Source organism: Diabrotica virgifera, chromosome 5 (genome assembly GCF_917563875.1).
Source record: "Diabrotica virgifera virgifera chromosome 5, PGI_DIABVI_V3a".
Taxonomy (NCBI): Eukaryota; Metazoa; Arthropoda; class Insecta; order Coleoptera; family Chrysomelidae; genus Diabrotica; species Diabrotica virgifera.
In genome coordinates, this window is record NC_065447.1 from 2,210,425 (window position 1) to 2,227,020 (window position 16,596).

Here is a 16,596-nt window from a genome sequence, read left to right on the forward strand (position 1 = left end):
CAAAACATTAGAATGTGACTTTTCATTATTGCTATGTTTATTATAAACACGGCAATAATGAAAAGTCACATTCTAATGTTTTGACAGTTCTCTTACGTCAAAAATTTTGACCTACGTAATAACGTTTTTGTAGTAAAAATACTATACATACTTCAAGGATGACACAGTAAAATTTTCAAAAAGAAATATTTACAGCGACCAAAGATACAGCGAGGTAAAATTGAAAAATCATCAAAATTAATTTTTTGCGTTCTTGCATAACATTTAATTTTTGAACATGTTCCACCAATTCTAGAAAAAAATAAACTTCATGTTCAGATTCAGCGACCTCGAAAACATAAAGAATGACTAAAACTGATCATTCACCTTAAAGTTGATTTTTGTGGTCGGTATAATAGACCAATCAAGTTAGTAAAAAATAAGCCGTTTTTCGACATAATTGAAAAGACGAGGTTTGACAGTTGAAATGTGTAGTATGAGATATTACAAAAGGGCTACCATCTTGGGATTCATCAATTTTTTAGTGGAACAATTTTTAAATAAACAATCAAAACGTCAAACTTAGTTTTGTGCTCATAACTTAAAAACTTGTTTATTTAGAGATTTGACGTTCACAGGTAACTTTTTTAGAATAAAAAGATACATCGAATGAGATACGCTAAATGAAAATCGGTTAATAAACAAAAAAGTTATTTCAAAACGGAAGACAAAATCACTGTTTTTGAATATTGTTAATAACAATTTTATTGTTTATTAGAATATGTTTTAATATAACTAAAATTGAGGGCATTATGGTGTTTGAATGGTGTGCAAAAAATGGTACACATCTGTTAAATAGTTTTCGCAAAATTGAATTTGTTTATAAAATTTTTTGAAAAACGAGCTAATTTCTGAGGCTGGTCCAGTTAATATGGCTGAATGTATCTCAATAATCCGGGGCTCATTTCCTTCGTTAAGATGTATACTAACAGCGTATGAAAAAAAAAGTAAAAAAAAATTACATATACGTACACAAAATTATTTGTTAATAAATAGCAGTTTTTAAGCTTATAAACAATTACAATAATTTCGTAGAAATTAGATCAAATTAAATGGCAATAAAAAATACGGAAAGCTGGTTAAAATACACAACTTGTAAAAAAAAATTTTAGGTCGTACGACCCTTGGGGTCTGAGATAGCCCCTTTTTTTTGAAAAAATCACTGTTACGTTAATTAACAACACTAAGATCTGAAATTAACCAATATTTTATAAGAAAAGTCAAAGTTTTTAACAAAGTTTTTAGCAAGAAAAAATGTTAAAAATTGTTTAAACAGTAGTGTTATAAACAAAAAGTATTTTGCGTTCCGACTAAAGTAAAAAAATAGCGGGCGTAGTCGACTGACTGAATAGTGCACGCGGTTGACGACCGCAACTCCTAAAATTACGTTATACCGACCACAAAAATCAACTTTGAAGTGAATAACAAATTTTCGTCATTACTTGTGTTTTCGAGGTCTCCGAATCCGAATATGGAGTTTATTTTTTTCTAGAATTAGTGGAACATGTTCAAATTTCAAATTTTAGGCCAAAATGCGATAAATCAATTTTGATGATTTTTCAATTTCAACTCACTGTGTTTTTGGTCGCTGTAAATATTTCCTTTTGAAAATTTTACTGTGATATCTTTGAAGCATTTAGATAACAATGAGATTTGTCCAAAATGATTAAACACATTAAAAGAGAAGTTGTTAATTTTTAAACATTTTGTCATCAGATTTCGTTAGTTTCATGCTTACTTAAAAAAGTTGAGTGACAAACTTTTAAGTTTATAATTTTAACTAACATAGAAATAAAATATAATTCATGAAGAAGTTTTCCAAAAAAATTTAATTTAAAATATGCAATAGGAAAAATGTTATGTGACTTTATAGACGAGCGGCACACTGGCACACCCCAAAAAAAGCTTATTTCTCGAGATAGTGATACTAATTTTGGTAATACTTTATATTTTTGATGGTGCTGAAAACGAAAATTAAGGTTGTTTTGAAAAAATGCCCCTTTTTTTAAAAAAATCACTGTTACGTTAATTAACAACACTAAGATCTGAAATTAACCAATATTTTATAACAAAAGTCAAAGTTTTTAACAAAGTTTTTAGCAAGAAAAAATGTTAAAAATTGTTAAAACGGTAGTGTTATAAACAAAAATATTTTGCGTTGCGACTAAAGTAAAAAAAAAATAATGGGCGTAGCCGAATGAGAATAAATTCGCGGACTACTATTCGCTAGCGCTAGACCGGTGCAGCCCATTTTTAACATTGACAGTATACCGGATTTGAAGCTTAATATTATATTTATATATTTTGGTAGAAACTTGCATTTTATGAATATTATTATCTTGCACATTTATTTAGTAAAATTATATTTTAAATAAATAAATTTAAAAAATGACAATAAAAAGGCCACTTAAAAAAGGTTTATACATCCCATTAGCTGCTTTGTTTTGGATAATTTTGCAATGAAAATAAGATAAACATTATTATTTTAATGTGGTACCATAGATAAAAAAAATAGTAAACTTGGTACAATAGAACCCGATTGGTAGGTATAGGACATTTTTTATTCTCTATTTTGAATCCGTGTGTAGTCCAGGCTGTATCGTCGACCCCGTTAGGTAAATTATTCCGATTCTTATTTTTTGCACAAACTTACTCAAAAAAAAGTTCCTTATAACAAATCCAAAGGGTACCAAGAGCTTCCGCGGCCTGAAAATTGTTTAAACAATTTTTTCATTAGTTTTCTGTTAACTTATAAAAGTTGGGTGACAAACTGTTTAGTTTATAATTTTAATCAACGCAGCATTAAAACATAGGTCCTGAAGAAGTTTTCTGGAAAATTTCAAGTCAAAATATGCAACAGAAAAAAAAGTTACGCGACCTTATAGACGAGTGGTACTCCCCAAAAAAAACGCTCATTTCTCGAGATATCAACCACACTGTGGTGAATGGCTAATTTTGGTCTTACTTTATGTTTTTGATGGTGCTGAAAACGAAAATGAGTTTTATTTTGAATTTTAGATGGGGAAACATTGTCAAAATCGAAATTTTACCCTAAAAATAAAAAAAAATGAAATCACGTTTTTCTTAAAATTAAAAGTTACACCACCTTTTTTCTATAAAACATTTTGTTCTCTGTACTCTATTTAACATAAAATTAATTGAACAGCTAAATTTCAAATTTTGTCACTCAACTTTTGCGATTAAACTTTGCAGTTCAAGAATCTGCACCTTTTACTTCAAACAATTTATAACTTTCTTTATAGCAAGACAGAAATATTGAAGCACGTCCCATTGTCTTCAGAATGGTGAGAAATATATACTATAAAAATTTCAGAAAAAAATATTACAATGGAACTGAGTTGTAGCAAGTTAAACGCAAAAAACGTGATTTTTATTTTTAGGGTAAAGTTGCGATTTTGATAATGTTCCCCCACGTAAAATTCAAAACAACCCTAATTTTCGTTTTCAGCACCATCAAAAATATAAAGTACCTATTACCAAAATTAGTATCAGTATCTCGAGAAATAGGCTTTTTTTTTGGGGTGTGCCAGTGTGCCGCTCGTCTATAAAGTCACATAACATTTTTCCTATTGCATATTTTAAATTAAATTTTTTTGGAAAACTTCTTCATGAATTATATTTTATTCCTGTGTTAGTTAAAATTATAAACTAAAAAGTTTGTCACTCAACTTTTTTAAGTAAGCATGAAACTAACGAAATCTGATGACAAAATGTTTAAAAATTAACAACTTCTCTTTTAATGTGTTTAATCATTTTGGACAAATCTCATTGTTATCTAAATGCTTCAAAGATATCACAGTAAAATTTTCAAAAGGAAATATTTACAGCGACCAAAAATACAGTGAGTTAAAATTGAAAAATCATCAAAATTGATTTATCGCATTTTAGCATAAAATTTGATTTTTGAACATGTTTCACTAATTCTAGAAAAAAATAAACTCCATATTCGGATTCGGAAACCTCGAAAACATAAGGAATGACGAAAATTTGTAATTAACTTTAAAGTTGATTTTTGTGGTCGGTATAACGTAATTTTAGGAGTTGCTGCCGGTCGCCAACTGCGCCCACTATTCAGTCAGTCGATTACGCCCGCTATTTTTTACTTTAGTCGGAACGCAAAATACTTTTTGTTTATAACACTACTGTTTAAACAATTTTTAACATTTTTTCTTGCTAAAAACTTTGTTAAAAACTTTGACTTTTCTTATAAAATATTGGTTAATTTCAGATCTTAGTGTTGTTAATTAACGTAACAGTGATTTTTTCAAAAAAAGGGGCTATCTCAGACCCCAAGGGTCGTACGACCTAAATTTTTTTTTACAAGTTGTGTATTTTATCCAGCTTTCCGTATTTTTTATTGCCATTTAATTTGATCTAATTTCTACGAAATTATTGTAATTGTTTATAAGCTTAAAAACTGCTATTTATTAACAAATAATTTTGTGTACGTATATGTAATTTTTTTTTACTTTATTTTTCATACGATGTTAGTATACATCTTAACGAAGGAAATGAGCCCCGGATTATTGAGATACATTCAGCCATATGAACTGGACCAGCCTCAGAAGTTAGCTCGTTTTTCAAAAAATTTTATAAACAAATTCAATTTTGCGAAAACTATTTAACAGATCTGGACCATTTTTTGCACACCATTCAAACACCATAATGCCCTCAATTTTAGTTATATTAAAACATATTCTAATAAACAATAAAATTGTTATTAACAATATTCAAAAACAGTGATTTTGTCTTCCGTTTTGCAATAACTTTTTTGTTTATTAACCGATTTTCATTTAGCGTATTGCATTCGATGTATCTTTTTTTTCTGAAAAAGTTATCTGTGGACGTCAAATTTCTAAATAAACAAGTTTTTAAGTTATGAGCAAAAAACTAAGTTTGACGTTTTGATTGTTTATTTAAAAAATGTTCCACTAAAAAATTGATGAATCCCAAGATGGTAGTCTTTTTGTAATATCTCATACTACACATTTCAACTGTCAAACTTCGTCTTTTCCGTTATGTCTAGAAAAAACCTAACTTGATTGGCCTATAACGTAATTTTAAGGATTGCTGCCGCTCGCATATTTGTGATTCTCGAATAAAACTCGAAATTCCACTACGTTTATCAAAAGTCTGGTCGACTCTTCTCTATGCAGTTGAGACATGGACCCTTAAAACATCAACCGTCAACAAATTGGAGGCCTTTGAAATGTGGATCTACAGGATAATCCTCAAAATTTCATGGGCTTTGCATATGAAAAAGTGCTGCATATAATAGGCAAGGAAAGAGAACTTTGCAACACAGCGAAAGTTAGAGAAACATTATACCTAGGACACATAATGAGAAATGATAAGTACCAATATGCTCAACTTATAGTGAAAGGAAAGATCGAGGGAAAGAGAGGACTAACAAGAACTAGTAGATCGTGGCTAAGAAACATCCGACAATGGACAGGGCTAAATTTTGAATAGCTAATAAGAACAGCTGAAGACAGAGAAGAGTTTGAAATTGTAGTAGCCAACATCCATTGAGGAGAGGACATTTTAAGAAGAAGAACGTACAACATCAGTGACAGCTTTTTGAAATAGATACAAGACACAAGGAGAAACTACATGGATTCACTGAACGGACAGGATTCACAGTCTGCACTGCACAACAAATGTAAACAAACAAACATACCAGAATATAATAATGTAAATGTACTACTACTAGAGAGTATAATGCACGTATCAACGTATCCTCGGCAATTTGAGGAGAATCATACCCAACATATATCATTCCAAGATTTTACGTTGAACCAGAAGTGTTAAAGAAAGACATTTACAAATTATACTGCACACTCTACCGTGTATCTCATAGGAAAACAAAAGTCATCAAAGGAGATAAGCATGGTCTTCCTTTTGACTGTAGATTTATACTGATAACTGACCTTATCAGAGATATTTTCATTCCAGCGATATAATGGAGATTATTTATTTGTCTAATCCTGTATTTGTTTCCACAAATGTCTCTTATAATAAACAATTATTGTCTGCTAACGATATAAAGTTACTGATTTTTAAGTTTTTTTTATTTATTTTTTTTTAACAATGACACTTTTGCAAACTAATACGCTCTTGAAAACACTGATCAAGCCTTAACGCAGCGCATTCTTGTTAAGCTTCAAAGTATCCTTATGCTTGCGTTTATTTACAGATCGACAAAATCCGAAAAATTGTACCCTTCGATGTTGCACAGAAATACGGAGCCTGAGACCGAGCCTTACTACTGCTTACCGATCGGGAGCCTTAGCCATTGGTCGCAGCCTACGAGCCCGGCTCCTGGTAGTGCTAGAACCTTTCCGTTGTCTCCCACTCACTCTAGTACTCCCAGACACAGCATGCCAAAGAACGACGACGGTAATTATATATTATTATTAGTCTTAGACTACTTATTTATTTATTTAATAATTTGCATGGTATGTTCTACTACACTAAAAAGTTTGATAGGTTCTCACCCTCGTACAAATATCGCAACAATGAGCAGATTATTTTTCTTTTTGGGTTGGTATACTTGTTAATGGACGTCATATAAAATTATAAGACATTCCAGGCAACAGTTTGCTGTAGGCAATCGTTGCAATATGTACAAAAAAGTAGAAGTGAAAGAATATGGCATAGAATAGTACACATGCTATGTAGGAAAACTATTGAGACATCTTAGCCAAGGCTCCACTGTCGGAACTAGCAGTTTTCCAAAGGTAAACCAAGTACTTCCTAAATTCTTAAAACTGTGTGTTTTAAATTTTAAATTTTAAATTCTTAAAACTTCCCAAATTCTTAAAACTAAAAAAACATTTGGAAGGAAAGGCAAAAACAAGTAAGCGTGTCTTTTAACGACGCTGAGATTGGATCCGTTATCCGCATCAAGAAAAATAACGAAGTATCTAGTATTGACGACCAAATGGATATGCAATTACCCAGAATATTGGGAAAGCCAAGTTGCTGCCTTACTTAAACCCGGAAAAACGTCTTATCTTTGCTCTGCAACTAGTCTTACGTAGGCTGGTATCTTTGCTCTATCGCCAGTTCAAATAACTTGAATCCTCGATAGACTTCTGTCAAGAATAGACGAATAATTTGTTAAAGAGCCTGTCCAAGACGATTCACGTTAAGGATGTCCAAAAACTTTAACCACGCGAGTAATCATCAACAAATGGGAAATATCAAATGGATATTGGTCACATCGTGCTGCAGAAATTGAAGATAAAAGACCTCTGCCCAAAATGGGTGCTGCCTGTGCTCATTCGCGATTAGAAACGCATTTGCAATTCAATTTCTCTGCTTGGCACCTTTTAGCAATAGAAAAAATGACTTTTTTGCTTTGATATGGCATAATTAATGAAATGTGGGTTCAATACTACACATCCGAAACCAAATAGCAATCTTAGCTACAAAATTTTAGCAAGAATCGTAAAAAAATACAGCATTTCGTATTGGAAAATCGTTGAGTGACTGAAAGAGATTTAATAGAAGCCATAGGCATCTCATTGGGCAGTGTAAGCAACATTTTGACTGAAATATTGGATGTCAGAAAGCCGTGTTCACAATGAGTGTTGCATCGTTAACAATGGAACAAAAACACATTTTAATGCTATTTTCTCAGCAACATTTAGAGCGTGTTAGAAATAACAAAAGAAATTGTGTGCGTCTATTCATCAATATGGATGAGACTTGGATCTATAACCGTGATCCTGAATCAAATCAGGCTAAAGAGTGGTGTGAACCTGGTTCTCAGAAATCGACTTGGGATGCGAAAGGAATTTTGTTTGTGGATAAGTTGCAAACTGGTAAAACAATAAATTCTGTGTATTATTGTAATCTTTAGACCAGCTCATAAAAAAACCGGTGCGTAGAAGAAAAAAATCATTTTTCTTCAGGACAATGCACCATCTCATATTGAGCATTTTGACAATGGCTAAAATTTATGAATTAAAGTTCGAATTGTTGGAGCATCCACCCTATTCAACAGATTTTGCCCCTGGCTACTTTTAACTAAACAAATTCATGCATGGAAAGCGATTTACATCAAATGATGACGTTATACCAGTTGTTGAAGCGTATTTTCGCTGCTCTTTCAGGGATGAAATTAATGAATTGGAATCTCGTTAGTTAGTAGAATTGTATTAATGTTCAGGGAGACTATACTGAATAATTAGGTGTATTTCAAACGTTCAAATTGTGTTTTTCTCATTGAACCGAAAACCTATTGAACAGCCTATTAAAATGGGTCCGTTTTTTTTTTTCAGTGCATGGATCTTCCATAAGTTTGGTCTCGACAGCTTCTAGCTTATATTCTTCAGCGGAAGAAAAGCAAGCGCACGAGATAAGAAAATTGAGGAGAGAGTTGACAGAGGCTCAAGAAAAAGTGCATACGTTAACGTCACAACTCAGCACCAATGTGAGTACAGTTTTGTTTAAAATTTCAATAATTTTTCGAAAACTACAATATGCTCCTCATTGATATTGCTGCTGTTCATAAAATAACAAATTTTAATTTAATTTGTAAGATTTGATACACTTATTACGAATTATTCCTATATTTAGGTTTTAACTATTTAATTTTTGGATTCTACTTCCCTATTGTAAATTCAATATTATTGTGGAGTGAATTAATGTGTGATAAAAATTGGTCAAGTTGCCTGTTAGTTCCTGTAAAACATACTAGTATATCATCTATGTATCTCCTCCACCAATATAAGAAGTGTTTGAATATGGGATGTTTTGAAAGCGTTATTTCTAGATGGTCCATAAAAATATCTGACGGTGATGGGCTCGGAGGACTGCATATTTTATGTTACTATTTTGTTTTGTATATTCTTTACAATCGAAAGACAATTCAGTGAAAAACGTGGTGAGATCGTTTCTATTCAAGTTAATTTTGTAGCCTTTATTTAATTCATATACGATCCATTTAAGAAGACATTTTCTTCAGTTCGATTTAGCCGTATTTAAATTTTTATTTATAGCCTAGCGTTTTTTGTTTTATTCACAATCTATTTTCCGTATTAAATTGCAAATACAATTAAGACTAGAATGCAAGAATTGACAAGAAGAGAAAGCAACATTTAAGTAGATACGGAGAATCCAATAAATTTAATCTCAGTGAATAGGTTCTCTCGTATCCTTTTTAAATAAATACTAACACACATTTCTGTGTGATCTTCTTCTGGTTAAATAATTAACGAAATAATTAACAGATAATTGGGATAATCTTAGTCCATTTTGTCGGTATATATTCAATCACTGAGATTTATACTAATACACGAAAATACTAGCATCAAGTATTTACTTCTAATTATGCTAATGTCCTTATGCTAAAGTTGCTGTCGCATATAATGCTTTTGATCTAGAATTACTATCTGATGTCGTCTTAATATATTCCTAAATTGTCACTTCATGCGAGAGAAAAACTCATGAATATTGAGATACTTATTATTAAATCCTCCCAACAATACAAATCCTTACAACAACAAGTGCGAAGAAAAATCTCAGATTATGCGCCAAAAGCTTGTTTTTATGCATATTCCATGCTTTTGGCGCACAATCGACTTTTTATGACGCATATGCGCGGATTATGCTTGAAAATACTACGAGTATGCGTAGAATATGCCAAATATTTTCCAACGTTTCATACTCGAGACATAATCTACGATCTGTGACGTTTTTGGTGCATAATCGTCATTTTTTGTCACATGTGAGCCGATTAAGCGCGAAAATACTAAGAATATGCGTTGAATCTACCAAACCCTTTCCAACGTTTCATATACCTATGACGATGGCGATAACATAATTGCAATAGCTGCAGGTAGAATCAAAGCTTCAGTAAGTGTATCTCGCTTACTAGTTTTTGCAATGCGATGTGCAACTCTATAGCTAGCTTGTAATGCTTTTTCATTTGTAGCGGTTGATGATAAAGAAATTGCTTGTTAATTGTGAAGAGTCCTTAGCTTTTTTTCAAAGAATTCTACAGACTTCTATTTTTTATCTAGATGTTTGCTATTTGAATTCTGAAGTACACTAAGCATCAAAATTAACGCACTACCTTAAAAATGGGACACTTTTGATGTCTCGTATTTCCTAAACCTGTTGTCCGATTTGAGTGATTTTTTAGTATATTATAGCTTTATTCTTAAAAAATATCGATGTAATAATATTGTTGCTGAACAGATAAGTGTCATTGTATACCGGGTGTAACAATGATAGTGTGTTTTTTCCTCAAAGTTTGGAACACCCTGTGGAATATTCTAGCGTATATAAAACATTGAAATTAAAACACGACTGTAGCCTTAGGCTTTCTTAACATTTTGCTTTTTGATTCATTCGCTTCCATCTGTATATCCATTTTTTTATATGTGAACGTGGGGGAAATTGATTTGAAAGATGATTAGGACTTGTTTATTATTACTATGAAACATAATTTATATAAATACTCATTTCTTCTTTAAAAAAAATTATTACCGTTGCAAGACAAACACATGAAATTTTTTACACAGTGAGCAACACAAAGTTTTTACACACAATACAGTTATGCCGGGACTTTCGGTCTTTCTTTCTCTGACATAAGTAACATCGACCTTGTTCCATGGCTCTGTTAGCACCAGGTGGAACAACAGAAACGTCTAATTCAGGATATGAAATTTTCATCATTGCACCCTAAAGTCATTTTTCCAGAAAAGCACGTAAACGCAAAAAGTGGAATGCGTTTAGAAGTGAATTTAATGCGAATAAAAAAATGGACAAATATAAAAAAAAATATCAGAAAATATAGGTGAGAAAAACGAGGTCTGGGGTGCACCTGCACCCCGCACCGCCTTACGAGGGTTAAACAGCTGTACCTACCAAATTTAGACGGCGTATTAGATTTGTGCCTTGATTTTTGTAATGTTATTAAATGACGAATGAACTGGACATGATGAGACAATGAGGACGCCAACTAATTTTTTTGTCAAAAGGGAGCCCCACACTAAGGAAGTTTGGGAAACACTGCTCTAACCGAAACAAACCGTACATTTCTTTATCGGCCATTAAAATGATTTAAACCACAGAAGTTCAATCTACGTTGACAAATAATTGATTCCAATGGCTGTTATTAAGAAGGTAATTGTAATTGTCGTGTTATGACAGTCGGCCATGTTTGAATCAGATTGAAATTAAATATGATCTCACTGATTCACTTGAAATGATTTATTCCAATTACCCTGCAGTGTTGAATTGGTGACATGACCCGCACAAAAGCACAAAACCAATTATACAAGTCACCGTTTCAGTATGCACTTATTTCTTTTTTAAGAACGGTAATTATTGGTTGCACTCACCGCGCCCTTTAAATTATCATGAACTGCAGATTTCGGTGGTACAATGTTTTTCCTGAAGCTTTATTATCTGATAGCTCTTTCAAAAAAAGATAACGTATTACCAGTTGTTAGTGAAAGCTATGTTTCCCATTGGAATTTCCATTGAGCAGTTTTAATGGCGATTTATGAAAAAAACTATGATTTTTCTTGGAAAAAAGACAAAAACTTGCGTTGAACATACATATTTATACCAGTTGGGATACAAATGGATTAACCAAACGCCGTATTCGCCAGATGTGGCTCCGTGTTACTAGATACTATTTCTAATTATAAAAAAAATAGCACAGAAGATCTTTTTGCATTATTTTGAGGAGCGACGAATAAAATCACTTTTCGTTTTATCCCTACTTTCTAAAGAGATGAAAAACTTGGAAAGGCGTTTTGTCAAGTGTATTGAACGAAAAATGCATTATACTAAAAAATAAATAAGATAAACAAGACACAAAGTGTGTCTAATTGAATTAGAATTAATCCCAATTCGAGTTTTAATCAATAAATACCTTATTTATCTAAAATGACGTACTTAGATCGTTTCGAATTATGTACCAGCAACTTACGATGGAGAAAAAACAATAAATATTTATATATATATTACTACTCGTTTCAAAGTACAAGATCGTAATTTTCAATAACATGGGTGCGGAAAATATTTATAGACATGTTTTGACTAAATTTGAATGCAGAATTCGACTTATTCATATAGAAGGTATTTTAGGATTAACTAAATGGCCGCTGCAGTAACAAAGTTACGTAATTAACTTGATACATAAAACAAAGAAATATATACACAATAATTATACAGAAAACAACCAGCATATAATATTGAAATTACAATTAAAATTTTAACAAGAGAATCATTAAATTCATAGACTAAATAGGATTCTTCTCTTAATTTGCTCTTAAAACATGTTTTATTTTTCTGTTCAATGAGAATGCTACAAAGAACAACAAAAAAGTATTATTTCTACTCTTCACTCTTCTTCATCTAATGACGATTTGGTAGGTTACAGTGATTGGACAGTAATTTCGAAATGTTGCAATGCTTCATATACCATTCCTCGTACAACTCTATCATATTATGCTGCTTTGAAATCTACGATCAGGTGAATGGTGTCGATATAGTTTTTTCAAAGATCTGCCCTACGAAAATCTACCCGTACCGTTGACCGTACGGGTCTGACTCCACTTTGGTACCCGCCAACAATTTCCTCAAAGTAATAATAATAATAATACTATCGAATGGCATTTTTGCCGGGGAGATCCTTTCGGACAGGTTCCGGGGCCAATCACATATTTAACTCTGTTGCAAGTAGCTATTTAAGGATGATGGTAGCTCAAAATAGGGAGACATGAAGAAACTTAGGGGAGGCCTATGTTCAGGAGTGGACAATATATCTAGATGATGATGAGCGGACTATTTACGTAGCATTATTTGACCTGGTCAATCAGTTTCATATTTTAAATGCTAAATTTCGATTAGTAAAATAAAAGAAAATGTAAATAAAAAATGTCGTCACCTCTTGGCGACAACCCTGTGCACCTTCATGACTACCTTCCTCTCTCTTCTCGCATCTTCCGTTCTCGTGAATGAATCCAACGAGTTGACAGTTCGTTTAAGGCAAGTACCGGTAGCAGAAAACACCGGGTACCACCACAATAGTACCTTCTGAAAAATTCCAATCAGAGAGCAAAAAGCAGTCGCGGATAACTGCTGGTAAGGCGGCTTGCTTAGTCTTTTTTCCGTCTTTTTCTAACGCACGCATCGGAAAAGTTAACAGGAAGATGTGCCGTTTCAGGTTGTAAACCATACGTAGACTTATCGGTTGATTTAAGAGTTTACTAGTCGGAGGCTTAATTGATTCTCGGTACTGCAGAGGAAGGGCAATTGGTGGATGTTGATCATAGCAAAATTCTTCAAGAATTCTTTAAATAATTGCTTTCCATCTATGTCTCATTTAGCTTTTGATGAACTTGTTTGTTAGATAATTTTGAGGAATTGTATGCTTGTCCTTAAGTGGATTCCTTACAGGAAGGCCTTGTCTTGATAACATAATATAATTTTTATTGCAGCGCAGCAAGTACTAAAAGCTTACGTGCAATAAATAGACGACACTGTGATAATAGTCGACAAGTGAAAAAAACAAACTTCTTGTTGTGGGATCATTTTCGTGATTTTCCTCCCGATCGTCTTACTGTTGGGGAAGCGTCTCTCGCTGCCTTTACTACCCAATCCTTGACGTTCTCCACTTTGCATCTTCATCGTATATCAGTACTTATATAGTCCATTCTTTCACGGTTTTTGCTCTAAATTTTAAAGAACAGCTTGGATTGACATGAAATTTGGCATACGTATAGCTTACATGTCAAAGAAAAAAAGTGATATTGTGCCGATGTGTGCTTTTGCCCTGGGGGTGACTTTCACCCCCTCTTGGGGGTGAAAAAATATATGTCCAAAATAAATCCGGAAATGGGTAAACTGACTAATTTTAAGCAACTTTTGTTCTATAGAGCTTTTTCGCCAAGTCAACACTTTTCGAGTTATTTGCGAGTGAATATGTTCATTTTTCAACAAAATAACCACATTTTTAGACGGTTTTTCGCAAATAACTCAAAAAGTAAATATTTTGTCGAAAAAAACGTTCTTAGCAAAAATATAGCCTATAAAAAAGTAAAAAAATGGTGTACGCGTTAGGTCCCCGGATCTCGTCGAACCAGAGTTATAGCCAATGAAATATAGATTCATATTCACCAAATTTCAAATAGAATATTTCGACGAGAAATATCCAAAAAATTAAGAACTTTTTGGGGAAAACCCATTATAACCTTTTTAAAGTGTTTAAAAAAAGCTTTATTTTTGTTTTTACAAAAAGTTTCTAACATTAAATTTAAGCAAGTTACGCTTAAAATAAAGTTGGTCTCTTTTGTTTTTGCAAAAAAAAAATCGGGAAGACCACCCCCTAATTAGCAACTTAAATGAAATTAATCGTTACTGCTCCATAAATTATTTTACTTATGTTGTGTTTATATGATCTGTAAGTTTCATCGATTCCAAGTGCATATTTTTGAAAAAAATTGGTTTCAAAGTAAAATTTTTAAAAATTTAAATTTTGAAAAATATGCTTTTTTTCAAAATAACTTAAAAATTGTTAGAGATACCAAAAATCTCGAAAAACAAAAATAATCAGATTTGCTTTTCTGAATATCATGTATTTTCTTGTTTTTCTGTTAGACAAAAATTGATTAAGATTTGGTGTTTCTAAATTTGCATACATTCGTGATCAGTGACTCGTTCAACCCCTTTTAACTACAGCCCTTTCAATAATAAGGACTTTGAACCGATGAAACTTACAGATCATATAAACAATATATACACAAGTCAAGAAACTTGTGTAGTCGTAACGATTAAGTTCATTTAAGATACTAATTAGGGGGTGATTCTCGATTTTTTTACCAAAACCAAAAGGCAAAAGGGACTAACTTTATTTTGAGCGTAACTTGTTTAATTTTGATGCTAGAATTTTTTTTTATAAAACAAAAATGAAGCTTCCTTTAAACACTTTAAATAAGTTGTAATGAGTTTTCCCCGAAATGTGCTTCATTTTTGGTTATTTCACGTTAAAGTATTCCATTTGGAATTTGACGAATATGAACCTATTTTTCATTAGCTATAACTCTGCTTCTACTAGGTGTAGAGACGTGATATATACATCATTTTTTAAAATTTTTTACCGGCTATATATTTGCTAAGAACGTTTTTCCGACAAAATACTTACTATTTTAGTTATTTGCGAAAAATCGTCTAAAATCATGGTTATTTTGTTGAAAAAATGAACATATTCACTGCCAAATAACTCGAAAAGTATTAACTTAGTGAAAAAACTCTATAGAACAAAAGTTACTTAAAATTAGCCAGTTTATCCATTTCCTGACTTTCTTTGGACGAATATTTTTTCACCCCCCATAGGGGGTGAAAACCACCCCCAGGGCAAAAGCACATATCGGCACAATATCACTTTTTTTCTTTGACTTGTTAGCTATGTGTATGCCAAATTTCATGTCAATCCAAGCGGTTCTTTAAAATTTAGAGGTTTTGCAATATTTTACCGTTAAAGAACGGACTAATAGTGTCCCGTAGTATCTTATCATCGATTTTTCTAAGGGTTTTCATCTCTGCTGTTTCTAGCATTCTTTTTGTTCTCTCTGTGTCACACTAGCGAAGCGTCCATGTAACCACTGTTACCATTGGTAACAGTTAAAAATCTTGCAAAGAAATATTTTATGACGATGAATAATTCCATTTACCAATATTTTTACCAATAGAAATATATTATTTTATATTTTTTTTAATGTTGTAATATTTACAGTCTGTCCTCAACTAAGAACAATAGGTAAATTAATTGACAAAAATTGAAAATTTGACCTGTAGAGGGAGATCCAGTGATCACCCTCTTTACATCAATTAAATTAAAACAAATTAAAATAAGTTTAGTTATCACAGATTATTCGAATCTTCTTGCTAGGTCCACTACTTTGAATCTCTTCAGGCGTCGTACATCATTGTGGTCATCAGTGAGGTTGCTGGCTAACTCGTTTGGATGAGATTCTAGTCTCTTGGAATATTTTTTTGTAATATTCCATTATATTATGTGTTAATAGTATGTACCTAATTCAGTAAATAGCCAACTACTCGTATACACACGAAAATATTGGCGAGTTCATGTGACTCAGTTGCACTTTATTATACTCTGTTACCAGTCTCATTTGTGGTTACAATGGTTATATCCTCGCTATCGCTCAGGACCGGCTAGTGTCTGAAAATTTTGAAGGAGCGACGGCGTAAGCGCGCTGTGTATATCGGTAGCGCTGTTACCAGATTTAAAATTGGTGACAGTACCTATAAAAAGTGTGCGTGCAGTTAACCATGGATGAGTGTTGCTTCTTAATCGATCAACTACTTGAAAAGTAATTCTCCTTGTATAATTTTGAAGAAAAAAATGAGATTATTGAAAATGAAAGACCTATTTTAAACAATTTAAAAAAGGAATAAAAAAATAGTTCGATATTTTCATTTTAGTTGGTACAGTGAAAATCCTTGGTTATGTGGTTGCAAGAAAAATAGACTGTATTGTTGGCCATGTCT

General features: G+C 32.2%; 1 protein-coding gene across 5 annotated transcripts in view; it reads left to right on the plus strand.

The window, feature by feature from the left end:
- LOC114333597 (protein sickie) overlaps positions 1-16,596 on the plus strand; it is an 823,608-nt gene that overhangs the window by 661,957 nt on the left and 145,055 nt on the right. For all 5 annotated transcript variants that reach the window (XM_050651212.1, XM_050651214.1, XM_050651215.1 and 2 more), the window contains 2 exons: positions 6,257-6,459; positions 8,349-8,500. In XM_050651212.1, the coding sequence (XP_050507169.1) occupies positions 6,257-6,459; positions 8,349-8,500 (355 nt within the window). The remainder of the gene's footprint in view (positions 1-6,256; positions 6,460-8,348; positions 8,501-16,596) is intronic.